Source organism: Gigantopelta aegis, chromosome 3 (assembly GCF_016097555.1).
Source record: "Gigantopelta aegis isolate Gae_Host chromosome 3, Gae_host_genome, whole genome shotgun sequence".
In the NCBI taxonomy this organism is placed as follows: Eukaryota; Metazoa; Mollusca; class Gastropoda; order Neomphalida; family Peltospiridae; genus Gigantopelta; species Gigantopelta aegis.
In genome coordinates this window covers 82,396,762-82,411,491 of record NC_054701.1, presented here as the reverse complement: position 1 = coordinate 82,411,491, position 14,730 = coordinate 82,396,762, and the positions used below count along the sequence as shown (strand labels likewise).

At 34.2% G+C, this 14,730-nt stretch overlaps 1 protein-coding gene across 2 annotated transcripts; it reads left to right on the top strand.

The window, feature by feature from the left end:
* The first annotated feature begins 408 nt into the window (after window positions 1-408).
* LOC121369168 (protein-serine O-palmitoleoyltransferase porcupine-like) lies at window positions 409-13,476 on the top strand. 2 transcript variants are annotated; one of them, XM_041494071.1, is made up of 13 exons: window positions 409-487; window positions 2,106-2,382; window positions 3,771-3,984; window positions 4,393-4,436; window positions 4,892-5,079; window positions 5,834-5,940; window positions 7,504-7,629; window positions 8,478-8,578; window positions 8,935-9,011; window positions 10,078-10,141; window positions 11,140-11,225; window positions 12,231-12,335; window positions 12,901-13,476. In XM_041494071.1, the coding sequence occupies exons 1-13, from the start codon at window positions 485-487 to the stop codon at window positions 12,997-12,999; spliced, it is 1,491 nt and encodes a 496-aa protein (XP_041350005.1). In that variant the 5' UTR covers window positions 409-484; the 3' UTR covers window positions 13,000-13,476. The 2 variants fall into 2 exon arrangements, with proteins under 2 accessions (XP_041350005.1, XP_041350006.1); XM_041494072.1 differs by having other exon boundaries at window positions 423-607.
* The last annotated feature ends 1,254 nt before the right edge of the window (window positions 13,477-14,730 follow it).

The following is a 14,730-nucleotide window of genomic DNA, read 5'->3' as shown; positions in this document are numbered from 1 at the left end:
TATAGCTTGGGAAAGTTTTATAACATTCTGCAAGTGTATCAATCTTTGATAACACTAAAGATCGAGGTGAATACATTTGTACTATACAGTGTTCTATAACGCCAAATTTAGCTTCATGCACGGGCGTAGGAAGGTGCCAAAAAGTGGGCGCACGCACGCGCACACACACACACACACACACACACACACACGCGCGCTTCCTACGCAAGTGTTAATGGTGTTATCCCGTATAGCTTCACTTATTTCTCGTGTTAATCTGTGCTCCACGACTCATAAAAATTTGTTAAAGTTTCGTGAGAAATGGTGCAATAGTCCGATATTCTGGATTTGCCTTTGGTTTCCTTTTCTGGGTTTAATCGATGCCGCTGCTTTAATTGGAGGATAATCACAAATTCAAACGAAACGAAATGGCTGCCCCCATAAAACGTTTTTTGCATATTATTAATTGCGAAATGTGACCTTTCATACCAATAATTTTATTGAAATGGTAAAATAAATCTTAAAAGTACACTCTTCGTATCATTTATGCTTTAAACATCGCAAATTTTATGTATGGTATGAGAATTGCACGCATTCCCGACATACTGTCTACAATCTGTGTTACAATGTATGTGTTATCGACCATGTTGTGATTTTCGTGTCAAGAGATAAAATTAACTTGTAGCAAATGCATTTTTTTTGAGACAGAAATAAATTATACCTTATAGTCATTACAATCCATAATTTTTTTTTTTTTAATATTCCCGTGGTTATTTGTGTACCTTAAGTAGCAAGTACTAAGTCATTTGTAGTATTTAATCCAACATAGTTCGGAGGGACGTAGTAAGTGTGGTTCTTACTACGTCTGGATCTTGTTACATACCCTATATATAGCCTGTATTCAAAACTTGTGGCACCATGTTACAACTGTTTCTCGACATGAGTTCGACCCGTACCCCCTTTCGGTGGTTAGGATTAGTTTTAAGGTTAGGCTTAGGGTTAGTCTTAGAGACTTTGATATAGAGGGGTACGGGTCGAACTCTTTCCCGTTTCTCAACCGAAATAGTGCAACAAATGGACACACAAACCAAAAATGTATAACCTACCTTACTTACAAAATCCCGATTGAAGTACTTGCATCATTATTAACAAAATAAATTTTCAACGACAACCATAAAAACTATCTCTGCCATTTTAACTTTGCTACATAGAGGGAAGCAACTTGCTATGCATGTTAAGAAAGGTAGTGCACTAAACCCAACATTGAGTTAAATTTAAAGGCACAGACCCTTAGTTTTAGCGATTGAAAATGGACACTAAGTTCAGTTAATCTAAAAACATGCAACACATTTGGATAAGGTTATAACAGAGTGAAGCTAAAGACTGGGATATTTAAACGGGGAAAAGTGTAAAATTAACTAGAACTGATCTCAATAACCATTATTTCTCAGATGAACGTACATTTTTAGAATTATCAAAAATGTATTTGAGGGAATTACAAAAATCTGGATGTCCAGAACCACTTCATGTGTACAAAAATTAATACTCTAAATAATAAAACATAAGTACTTCAAATTTAAATTATCTAAATCGTCTTTAATAGTAAAAAATACACCATAGTGTTTAAAAATGTGGGACTGTCACTTTAATTTATAATAATTATGGTTATTAACAGTGTTTTCACTTGTCCATTTCAGTGATAGAAATAAGCAGAATGTTTTACTAGTCCACCGGACAAATACATCTAGAAATCTACTTGTCCACCAATATTTTCACTTGTCCAAATAAATGGTTTGTTTTATTCAAGTACCAGGATGATGTTTGTGATTGCTAAAAATGAAACTGCACTAAACATTCTTAATTGAGCACTGGACAACCACCAAGGCACATCTTGCTTGTCCGAATAGATTTTCACCTGTCGAGACAAACAGACAAATGCTTATTTTGAACACTACATTTAGGTCGACACTGTGGCCCCTTTCAAGTTTCAGTACCCAAAGGGTGGGGGGGGGGGGGGGGAGGGGGCAAATTACATAAATCTTTTCCAAATTATAATTACCTACATGTAGATCTAATTGTTGGTTTATTGATTGCTAAAAATTGTAATTTGTGGTTCTGTCTTTAAGATTTTAAACATGGAGTTGGATCCAGACTTGATGTATGATGATTACGACGATGACTTGATGCAGTATCTTGATGGTGATGATTACAATCCGGATCTGGAGGATCTACTGGCAGCTTATCACCATGGTTATGACCTTCCGCAACACTACGAGCGTGTGAGCGTTGTTCAGCTCTATCAGGACTGCATCGTACCAACCCTAACACAAGCCGTTCAGAACATCGTCTCCCTGTTCATCATGTGCTTGGTCTTCAGACTTGTGTGTGTGTTTGGTTCTGTGGGTAGGTAAACATGTATCTGTAGTGGACAAAACACTGAGGTGTACAGTCGAACCAGCTTAAATAGCCACCACTGTTAATGTAGGCAAATGTCTCTGACCATTATATTATTTTCTCAAATAATTTGTCACACATGTAGAACAGGCCTCTTAAGGTTCATATAGACTGGATGTGGCATGTGCATGCGGTCTGATGCACATAATCTGTCTAGACACCCTCAATGAAACAACTGTACTTCAAGTTGTTTTAGTTGCACCATACACAGTCGCAGCATCCAGTATATATGAACCTTTAGAAGTGAAATTTTACGTAATCCATTTATGGGTTGCTCAAAATTAAGTTCAGGTAACCTATTTCCTTTTTGTCAAACCTACTATGTTCATGTAAATGTTTAAAAGCTAATGTGTGAACGGAAAATAGGTTTTGCATTTATAACTAGATTTGTGTGAGTGATGTACAAATGAAATGGTTGTTATCACAGTTTTCAAATACTTAGTAGAACAAATTGACATTGCAGGTATTAAGCTGCACACCTGTCTTACAATTGCATTATCTGTACATGTATTGTAGTTGCATGTGGTATATTTTTTTCTTTTTTTTATTCACATAATTTGTATGTGATAAATAATTAATTATTAATCTAGTCTACACATAATCTTTGCAAAATTAGCTAGAGAATATTTTAATATCAGGGAACATGTTGCCTTTAAAATTTTGATTGGTGATGGTTGCTGTGGCTGCCTCAAGAATACTTTGTAAAAATGTAATAGGGAGGTAAAAGAAAAATCTTTATTACCCATATGGTTAAAAATATCTTGGTAAATATCAAAGTGATACGTCCCTCTTGGTATTACACCAAGTGGGACGTAACACTTCCACGTCATCGATTGGCACACTACAACCTTACAGGAATGTCAACCAAATGAGTTGAGTAATATAAATTAAGATCGATTGTGGGTAATAAATAAGATATTATGGGTAATAAATAGGATATTAAACTCGCTACCATTTTGTATCATGTTTATTTCTGTTGTTAAATAATTCTCATTGTCACTCGCTAAAGCTCATGACAATTGAAAATTATTTCACTTGTGACATAAACATGATACAAAATAGAAAGTTGTTTAATATTCTATAAATGTCACATATCCATTAAAACGGCCATTTCTTTGCCTTCAAATTATGATGGGTGAAACATGTATTGTACAAAACAAAAATTAATACACAATTTATGCAACTTTTAGAAAGCACCTTTAAGACATCACCTTTTTATATTTTAATAGTCCATAATGTGTATGTGTTCCATCTATATTTATTTTAAATTAATTTAGAGTTGAAAATCATTTAGCAGTTTATCTGAGTGATAAATTAATTTACTTTCTTATTTTTAGCTTCACCCCAAACCGGTCTCCCTCCCTGGTTCCTACACGTCTCAAGTGCCATGTTTGGCATCATGGTTCTTCATAACTTCTTCAAAATCTCGCTGCTCTACCTGGTCGCATGCTGTGGTCTCACGTACATCCTTCTGACCGCTCTCAGCGTTAGGTGGCGCCACCTGTCAGGAATTGTCATAGCTGCTAGTATTACAGTTTTTATTATTGTTTGGTAAGTCTGTTTACAATAGTTTTGGGGTTTTTTAATTATTATAGCAAGCACCTGTGCAGGAATTTTAGTAGGATCTAGAAAGTGGTGGGCAAAGTTTATAGGGGATTGAGACATGTTCTCCAGGAAGATTTATTGGAAAAAAAGAAGAAAATTTGCACCTCTATAGTTAATATATTACACTACGTTTTGGTTTGGTATATTCATACATTTAAAATGGTATCTTAATTCATATTATAGCTGTTATAGTATTAAAATTAAATAATGTTATAATTTAGCATGGCAAGATTGTTTGTGTTTTGCATTAGCAAATGGTGTTATAATATGTTGAGGTGAGATTGTGAGTTTATTAAAACTGTAGATGTGTTTGTATTTTGCAATGTAATAAGTTTATTGTTTCTTATTTTTTAGTGAGCTGATAGTTGTTCATAACACAACCTGGCATATGATACGTGGTGAGCTCACTATTTGCTTTTTTGCTTTAAACTAAATAACTTGCTTTAATTCAAGACAACGTAAAAAGCTAAAATGTATCATCTATTTAATATGACTATTTCTTCATAATGTTAAATCAACAAAGTTTTTATTAAATTGCTTCCTTGTTCATAGTGTGGCATTTAATTTTGGGCTCCTACATCACTCATTAGAGTAAATAACTTATAATTTTATTTATACTGGGATTTTGTAAAATATTCATTCATTTTATTGCCATAATTAAAGGGGACAGAGGATAGTAGCTTCCCAATAAAATACAAGAGTTCCATTTTTGTCCATCTAGAGAAAACCCTAAATTACAGGTTCCTGATTTGTTTTCCTCCTTGATTATCCCCCCATAATTATCTTATACATTCATTATTACTTTTTTCTCTTTAGTTTTTTCAAATTTTTTCTTCTTATCTTATTATTCTAGGTGCTCAGATGATACTATCGATGAAGATTATCTCCCTTGCATTTGATTTTGGAAGTGGTGCTGTGATGGATCTTCCTAACATATTTGAATATCTTGGCTACTGTCTCAATGTAGGAACTGTGATATTTGGCCCATGGATTTCATACAAAGAGTACATCGGCTTATTGCAGCCAAATAGATTATATTTTGTAAGTACTTTTCACCATTGTTGCCATCATGCCATTTGATTTTTTTTAATTAGAACTAAATTTGATTGAGTTCTTGTCAATTCTTTAATTTCTTTATAGGTGTCTTGCTTTTATCAGTGGTAGTCATCAGATATAAACACTATGCATGGAATATGTGGGTCTATATAACATTGATAAAAATTACTGGAGACCAATAGTTATCAGCTTTTTGTCTGCAGTAGTTGGACCATTTCATTCTCAGTTCTGTTTAAAAAAAATAAAAAATTAAGCATTTGATTATCGAATATTCTAGTTTAATAAGAATCTGTTACACATACACGCATCATATATTCTATGGTTTTGATTTGATGGAATGAAAGTGTCCATTAAAGGAAACATTTTGTTTTTAAAATTTTGATTAGTGACAGTTGATGATCATTTGAAAATTGAGTAGCAACTACTGTTTAACATTTTAGAATTAAGTAACGATTTCTGAAATATTCCCTGCCTTATTACGTACTGCTCTTGAAAGTATGCAGTGAATGATTTTGTGAGTGTCAGAGCTAGCTCTGGATGGTCAGAACATTTTGCCAATATATCTCACAAATGCTAAATCTTTAACTATTTTGCAACAAAATAACAATTATTACAGATTTTTTTTCGCCAAATTATAATAAAATTTGCCAAAAGTTCCTAAACTTCAAAAATTGTCAAATTTGGCGAGTGGCAGAGTTAGCCCTGCGTGTATTGTGTTTTAATATGATTTCTGTTGCAGTCATTAGGATGGATGTTGAAGTTAATCCGAAGTAGTGTCAGCTCTTTGCTCTGTCTCATCGTCTCCACCTGTGTCGTCCAGTGGCTGATTCTCGGAGACACCTACAAGTATGCCTAACTTTTGTTTAATGCCACCACTAGAGAACATTGATTTACGGAAACCTGTTACATTTTTCCATCTGGGATCTTTTTTTATTCACTTTCCCCAGACAGGACAACACATACCACAACCTTTGGTATACCAGTTGTGGGATAACATTTCTGTTTGTATATTTATATGTTTAACTATTTAGCTTCCATGTTTGTTAACAAGTTAAACAATTATTGAAGTAAATATTAGACTCATGATTATTATTACATTTGATGAAACTGCTCAATCTCAATGGTGTGTATTAATATGCATACCTGATGTGCAGTCGGTTTGGGATCGATCCCCATTGGTGGGCACATTGGGCTATTTCTCATTCCAGCCAGTGCACCACGACTGGTATATCAAATGCTGTGGTATGTGCTATCCTGTCTGTGGGATGGTGCATATAAAATATCCCTTGCTACTAATGGAAAAATATAGCGGGTTTCCTCTCTTAAAACAATACGTCAAAATTACCAAATGTTTGACATCCAACAGCCGATGATTAATAAATCAATGTGCTCTACTTTAACTTTTAACTGTTTCTTGAAAATGTTATTAGCATGTAAACATTTGGTATATTACATCAAAAGCAAAGCATCTGTTTAACAATGCTGCATTGTATTGTTCAGTGGCTTAAAAAATATATCCCAATTATGATTAAATAGCACTGATTTTCTCAATCCCATCAGGTATGGACTGCTGAAGGAAAATCCCTGGTATATATGGAATCTAACAAACCACATACCACGTAAACCTTGACCAAGGTGTCACCCAATCGCCCATGGCGAGTCAAAATATATTATTTATTGGTTTCAACTGGTTTCTTATTAGTATCTGCGCAACCAAACAAATATAGGACATAATAGCGACCACTTCCCCAGTCTATCAAACAGTTTAAAACCATTCAGAATCCCTCAGCCGGTTTTGACACTGTATTCGGAAAACGTCGGCCACATAAATGTATTCGTAGGTTCAATCAGAACAACTTGTCATATTCCGCTACGCTGTGTTTCGCCGAAAGATTTTGTTTACGAGCCTGAGGTTTTCCGAAGTTACATTGTGTTGGAATGTTTTCGTTTCTTACGGAATATACCAAGTCTACTTTTCCAAACACCCAATTGTCACTGCGAACGATGCCAACGACAATCATTCCAAGACCGAACCTTGGTAAAATATTCCACATGTTTTATTGTGTGGGTCCCGTGACAACATAATAATTGTAATTTAATTACAACAGCAATATAACTTTTGTGTCGTTATTATTGTTTGTATGCTATGATAACATGTTTTTAAAGTGCAATTTAAGTAAGTTTTTTTTTAACGAAATTCGGTCACAGGCCATTCAAAAGTTGTACGGGTGATTTAAAGTGTTGCTGTGAGTGGCTCGATTGGCCAGTCAAAAAAAAATCCCAAGTGCATACCCTGCCTTGACGCAATAATGCATGTGGAATCCTAGCTTTTGGTTTACAATTTCTTTCTCCCAGTTTGTTACTTTCTTTTCCTTTGTTAAATATATATCTATATATATTTGTTTTCAGGTGGTTGAGAGCTTATGGTGATGCTCAATCTTTCCGCTTCAGTCATTACTTTGTGAGTTTCTTATCTGAAAGTACGGCTGTCCTGTCAGGGATTGGCATCAAGGATGATAATGGAAACATTAGTTGGTAAGTGAAGTTCTCATCTATCTTTATAAATACTTCAGCTCTGTTCATTTAGATTGTGTTCATTTTGGAAAGTTATTCCAGCTCAAGAATATTTTTCTTCAGCAGTAATTTTTAGCACATTTTCAGGTTTTTGTTTTTACAATGAATACATTTATTGTTTAATCAAAATAAAAGGGTTTGGTGACAGTCTGTTGTGTGCATGTACTTTTAACTAATTTTTGCAATACAGGGCTACATGTTGCTCTGGCACACACCAAGTTCACCAATGGCGAATTTCAAAAACAATTAGCAAATTTTATTTTAATTTGGCGAAATAATTTCATGTAATAATTGATATTTTGTTACAATATTACTGGGTTTCTGCAATTTTTGAAGTTTAATAGATATTGTGAAAAAAAATTCTGCCGATCTAAAGCTATCCCTGCAATATATGAATTCTAATCTTCTCCAGTCAGACAATTAAACTATTCATCAGGTTCTATGAAACTGGCACTTAAACATTGGTTGTTGTTTCTTGCACCCCTGCGCGTGCTGTAACCTCACTGTGGTTTAGGGGTGTAACATTCTCTTTGAGAATGGCCAATACAGCACAAATTGAAATTTTGAGTAAAAATCAGTATCTATCTGTGATATTTGTATTTTTGCACAGTTCTTTACACTGTTTTTATTTAAATCTTGAATTTTTATATTGATATTGATTATCACCTTATTTGTTTGCATTACCATAGTTTGACACCCAATAGCCGATGTATTTTTCGTGCTGGGGTGTCATTAAACATTCATTCATTCATTCATTTTGTTTCTTGCAATATGCAACTGAATGAAACAATAATGTTGATGTTTTTCAGGGATTTAAAAGTGTCAAGGCCACATCATATTGAAATTCCACGCTCTCTGGTAGAGGTGGTAACCAACTGGAATTTACCTATGCACTACTGGCTGAAAACATGTAAGTAGCCATTTAGTTTCATGACTAGTATATTTTTATATATATATAGTGAAACCTGTTTAAAGCAGACCCTGAACAAACCAAAATCCTGTCAAAACCAGCCAAGTTTCATGGTCCTTAATATTCTAAGTTCTATAATGCGACCTTCTAAGCACCAACTCCTGTCTAAATCAGATAAATATTAGGTACCCGGCATGATACATGAATTTCTGCCTAAGTAATTCCAGTAAACTATATAATTTCTTTCTTTTTTCTTTTTTACTGGCGAATGGGACACCTTTGAAGTGTGGTTTTTGCAATAGATAATAATCATTTTACTTTTTGCTGATATCTTTTTTTTTTAATTTTCATTTCAGATGTTTTCAAGTCGGCAAGGCCTCTGGGTACTTTTGTTGCCATTTTGTTTACATATGCGTTCAGTGCATTATTACATGTAAGTAATTCTGTGGTCAGACTTTAACCACATTGATGTGTTAAGCTCTGTAATCTCCACCTCACCCCACCCAACCACCACATCGATGACATCTAAAATATAAATTTTATCTTTTATTTGGATCTTTTTCAATCAAAGTTGTTCTGTCTTTGTAAAAAATACTGTCAAAAAAATTATCGGACAAATTTACAAAATGTGATTTATTGTATATTACAGTAGATAAAAGTATGTTGTAACCAGACAGAGGGGCACGATCTAGGTTAGTCGGTAGAGTGTATGACTAAGGTGCTTGGGCCAAAGGATCGAATCTCCTCGGTGGACTGATTCTCTTATTCCCCATCCCAAACAGGGCCCCATGATTGATATCTCAAAGGCCATGGTATATGCTGTCCTGTCTATGGGAAAGTGCATATAAAAGATTCCTTGTTGCCATTGGAAAACTGTTACGGTTTCCTTTTATTATGTGTTACGATAATGAAATGTTTGACATTCTGTAGCTGATGATTAATTAATCACTATACTCTAATAGTTTAATATTAAAGGTCATGGTATGTGCTATCCTGTCTGTGGGATAGTGCATATAAAAGATCCCTTGCTGCTAATTCAGTAGAGTAGCCCATGAAGTGACAACAGCGGGTTTCCTACCTCAATATCTGTGTGGTCCTTAACCATATGTCCAACGCCATATAACCGTAAATAAAATGTGTTGAGTGCATCATGAAATGAAACATTTTCCTTCCTAATAGTTTTATTAAACAAAACAAACTTTTATTTGAATTTTTTTTTTCCAATCAAAAGGTGAATGCTCGAACAGGCCTGATTTATATTTTTGACAGGCTACATTTTGTTGAGTGTCCTATATGCACTTTTAAGAGACAACTACACAATTAAAAAATGCTAAACTGTTGGTAATCAAAATTTTGACATGATGGACACTAGGCCTCATGTTTACAAAACATCATGTTCAAGATTTGCTAAAAGTGTATAAACACGGGTCCAAATGACTATAGTTTAAACATTGTGTTCAAATATCATTTAATAAATATGGCTTCTTTTTGTTTTACAGGGTCTAAATTTCCAGCTAGCAGCCGTTTTATTTTCTTTAGGGTTTTATTCATATGTAGAATATGGTGAGTTGTCTTTGTTATTCCATGAGTGTTGGTGCTTCTTTTGTTTATTCAGTCCATGTTGTTCTGGGTAGTCATTGTCAAAAAAACCCCAACAACAACACTGACTTAAATTCCAATTGTCTTCTGTTCATTATCAAAGTGACAGATCCAATTTTTTTTAAAACACTGGCATATTTTTCACTATTAGAACTGTTTTTAATAATGAAAATCAGTCATTACTTAGATTTTATTGTTTATATTATCTATTTCTGTTCATCTGAGGAGTTTCTTATTCCACAAAATGCATTTTTCATATTTATAAAAATGCATGTACCTCTGAGAAGTAACAGTTACGGAGACACACTTCCAGTCTACTTTATACGGGTATAATGTCTCAGTTTCAACATCACAGATTCTTGTTTCACTCTATTGTAACTTTATTCAAATGTAGGGGCGGGATGTAGCCCAGTGGTAAAGCGTTCGCTTGATGCGCTGTCGGTCTGGAATCGATCCCCGTCGGTGGTCCCATTGGGCTATTTTTCGTTCCAGCCAATGCTCCCCAACTGGTGTAACAAAGGCCGTGGTATGTACTATCCTGTCTGTGGGATGGTGCATATAAAAGATACCTTGCTGCTAATCGAAAAGAGTAGCCGATGTAGTGGCTACAGCGGGTTTCCTCTCTCAATACCTGTGTGGTCCTTAACCATATGTCCAATGCCATATAACCATAAATAAAATGTTTTGAGTGTGTCATTAAATAAAACATTTCCTTCCTTCCTTCCTTTATTGAAATGTTTTACAGGTTTGTAGATTAACCCAACATAGTGTCCATTTTCACACATTTAAACTAGGGTTTGCGATTTTAAACAGTACTTGTGAGGTTTTTTGTTGTTGATATTTTGTAAATAGAAAAGACATCTTTTCAAGTACTAGTAAAGCCTTTCATGATTTAATCCACAATGATGTTGGTTAAAACAGTATTATGTGTATTTTTGTTTACATGTGATTTTTGTTTTCAGTATTACGAAACAAGTTATCTACAACATTCAGTGCATGTATACAAGCCAAACACTGCCCCGGTGACTGTGAGCACACCTATCATTATGTAAGTTACAATATTCCCAAAGAAGGAAATATAGTTTTATTTTCAGTAGGTTGCATTTAACAAACTTAGGACTACTAGTATAACAACATCAGTCTCTCATGTATTACATTTTACTTTTAGAAAGTGTTTTTTTGCCAAAAAAAATTTTATGTTAAAAAAGTTAATTGTTTTTGTTTCAAAAATGAAAATACTACATACATGCATGCATGCACACGCACAGACATACACAAGCACCCCCGTCTTTATCGTGGTTAACTTAAATTTTTATAATAGATATTTAAATAGAATCTCAATAACAAGGGCAAATCCCATTATTCACGAAGGCTGTGCTGTTTTATCACATACAAAAATAGCTTATTGTTCCTGTATCTTAGAGAACAAAGAGAGAGATTTTTACTTGGCAATTTTTATACAAAAATAACCTACCCAGCTAACAACAGTATTTAATTTAGGGTGTATTATTTACATATGTCAGTCCAGTTATTTTAATATTAAATGTACATAAACACAAAATAAATTTGAACAGAATTATTTATTAGTTGAGAAATCAAGTTAAGTATTCTTAAAAAGGAATAAAGTTCAAAGAATGGTTCAATTCTTTCCATACATGTACATCGAAATGACTTTTCACTGTAAACCATAAAAAAGTTATACTTATAAATTTTGAATCATTTGCAACCAATTTCAAGTTGTAAAATTTATGCACATACATTATTTTCTAGGTTAGACTGTACATGGGCATTGTCAGTCATTCACAAAATTTACACATCATGAACATATGCTAAAGTGTGTTTTCACCAAAAAACCCAATGTCTCCATATTAATCTGGTTTACAATATACTCAAGAAATCGGTTTGGTATTCATGTAAAGAAAAACAATTTTCATCTCTTTCTAATTATACCTTTTATATGACAACCTTTGTTGTACAGTTATTGGTTTTATTTTAATTGTATATTTAAAATAAAGTATTTTCATTACTTTGTTTGTGTTTGTTTTTCTTGCAGTGGCATCCAGCTGTATTAATAGTGAATGTTTGTTTTGGAATGTTGACCGTGTTCCATCTTGCGTATCTTGGTCTGATGTTTGACAGCAGTTCACAACAAGAACAGGTTTGTTTTTATAAACCATAAATCAGTCTGATTAGTTCGGAGTGTATGATAAATGGACAGACACCATAGATACATTTAAAAAAATCAAGAAAATAACACAAAAACAATGTTGACAGTGTTCCATTTTGCTTATCTTGGTCTGTCTTAGCCACCAATATTTGTTTCTTTTTTTAGTCTAGTCTTGTAAATCTTTTCAAATGCTACTTATTAGGAATTTAATTAGACTTTCTGTTTACCTAGGGGGCAGGACGAAGCCCAGTGGTAAAGCGCTTACCGTAAGCACAGTCAGTCTAGGATTGATCCCCATTGGTAGACCCATTGGGTTATTTCTCATTGCAGCCAGTGTAATAAAAGCCATGGTATTTCCTATTTTGGGTGGGATGCTGCAGACAAAAGATCCCTTGCTGCTACTCAGATGACAGCGGGTTTCTTCACTCATTATCTGTGTGGTCCTTAATCGTATGTGTGATGCCATATAACCATGATTGAAATATGTTATGTGTGCCATGAAATAAAACATTCCTTCCTTCCTAAATTTACCTCAACATTGTTTCTTTTATTTCAGGGCTACACTATGCTTCATACTCTGGACAAATGGGCTAAGCTCGACTATGCCAGTCATTGGGTTGTTCTGGGAACCTTCATCTTTCATTTGCTCATATAAAACCAGTTACAGACAGACAAGATTCTTGTTGAATTCTGACAACTAAAAAACAACCCTTTACACTTCTTGCCAGCGTTATGAAATATGTAGTGTTACAATCTCTACAGTGTCTTTCAAATTGTAATATACTCATCCATTATGGATTGTAACAGACTCTGCCATTGGTTAATATTACATTTCCAACCATTGGGTATTTTTCGAAGCTGTATGTCTTCCAAGATATCTACCAGTACAACTGAATGTCTCTACACTCCTCACAAAATACATGTAACTAGAGAATAACTAGTTAATGATGTCGGATATCTGCTTTATCCTGTGATGATAAGAATGAAGCCAAGTGGAATTTCTCATTTGGCCTGAACAGGATAAAGCAGATATTCGACGTCATTAACTAGTTATTATCTTTATCCAGCAGACCATAAAAATTAAGGGGAAAAGCTATTTCTGTTATTTCAGTCACATTGTACGATGACCTAGCAATTTTATAATGTAGACTATGCGTGTGACGTCAAAAGTCATATCCTGCTAGTAGACTTTGCTTTATCTGTCATCATATTCTGTGAATAGAAACGGTGGTTGCAGGATAATTTATTTTAATTCTACACAAATTCACACTTTTAGAAAGACAAGTTAGATAAAACAAGAAAACATCTTTTATGCCCCTACATCACTAACTACTACAGTTACCTACAGCAATCAGCAGTGCCATGGAGCATGTCACAGAGTATTTAATTCTCTGCAGTACTTTTTGCTGTGGACTATATTGAATTGTTGGTTTCTTTAATTGCAAGGGTTGCATCACCCACCTAACCCCATGTGGTTGTAACCACAAGCCTTTAGGGATCAATGTCAATATATTATATTTTATTTTAAATATAATGTCCTTAAAATGTTGAGGAATTTGAAGAAAAAAAAGTATAAATTGAAATTCACATATCTGTATCTTTACTCAATGTTGGTTTCCACTACATGTCTCAAGTGTGTAATAAACTGCATGTTTCGTATTCTAGTTCTAGGTAATGTATATATCATATTCACATATTAAGCGCTGTGTAGACTTGTGCAGATGCGGAGACATTTTGTGTGAAGACATTTATGCGGTTGCCAGTATGGTTTTGTATCCACTTGTTTGTTTTCGTAGACGTTTCCGTAACCCTAGAGCCTGGTCTACCTGGGGTAAGTTCAGTCAACTGCTTGTCCCTAACATCTACTAGACTGGTTTATACACTTCACAGTACACCATATGGCCACGTCGGGGACCAATCAAATAGTTTGCGAACATTCAACCAGAGCACCACAAATGATCAAAGGCCGTGGTATGTGCTGTCCTGTCTGTGGGGAAAGTACATATAAAAGATCCCTTGCTGCATTAGAAAAAATGTAGAGGTTTCCAGTGATGACTATGTGCCAGAAATACCAAATGTTTGAAATCTAATAGCCGATGATTAATTAATGTACTCTAGTGGTGTCACTAAACAAAACAGACTTTAACCTTTCGGCAAAAATGTATTCTCAGACCGTATTCTGCTTCAGACAAATTATTTCATTGTGTGTAATTTTGGCCGCAAGTGCGTCCACATATGCACAAGTAGACACACTACTTAACACATCTCTCATCTCATATTCTCTACAGAGTCTATGCTGTATATTTTGTGATCTCGTACATATTATACTTTACATATTTTCATATATATTGTACATTTTACGATCTAATATACATTTTCAAGATGT

Coding starts and splice junctions, on each gene's coding strand:
- LOC121369168 (XM_041494071.1), top strand. Junction 3,985..4,392: donor ACAGTTTTTATTATTGTTTG/GTAAGTCTGTTT, acceptor CTTATTTTTTAG/TGAGCTGATAGTTGTTCATA. Junction 11,226..12,230: donor GTGAGCACACCTATCATTAT/GTAAGTTACAAT, acceptor TTTTTCTTGCAG/TGGCATCCAGCTGTATTAAT.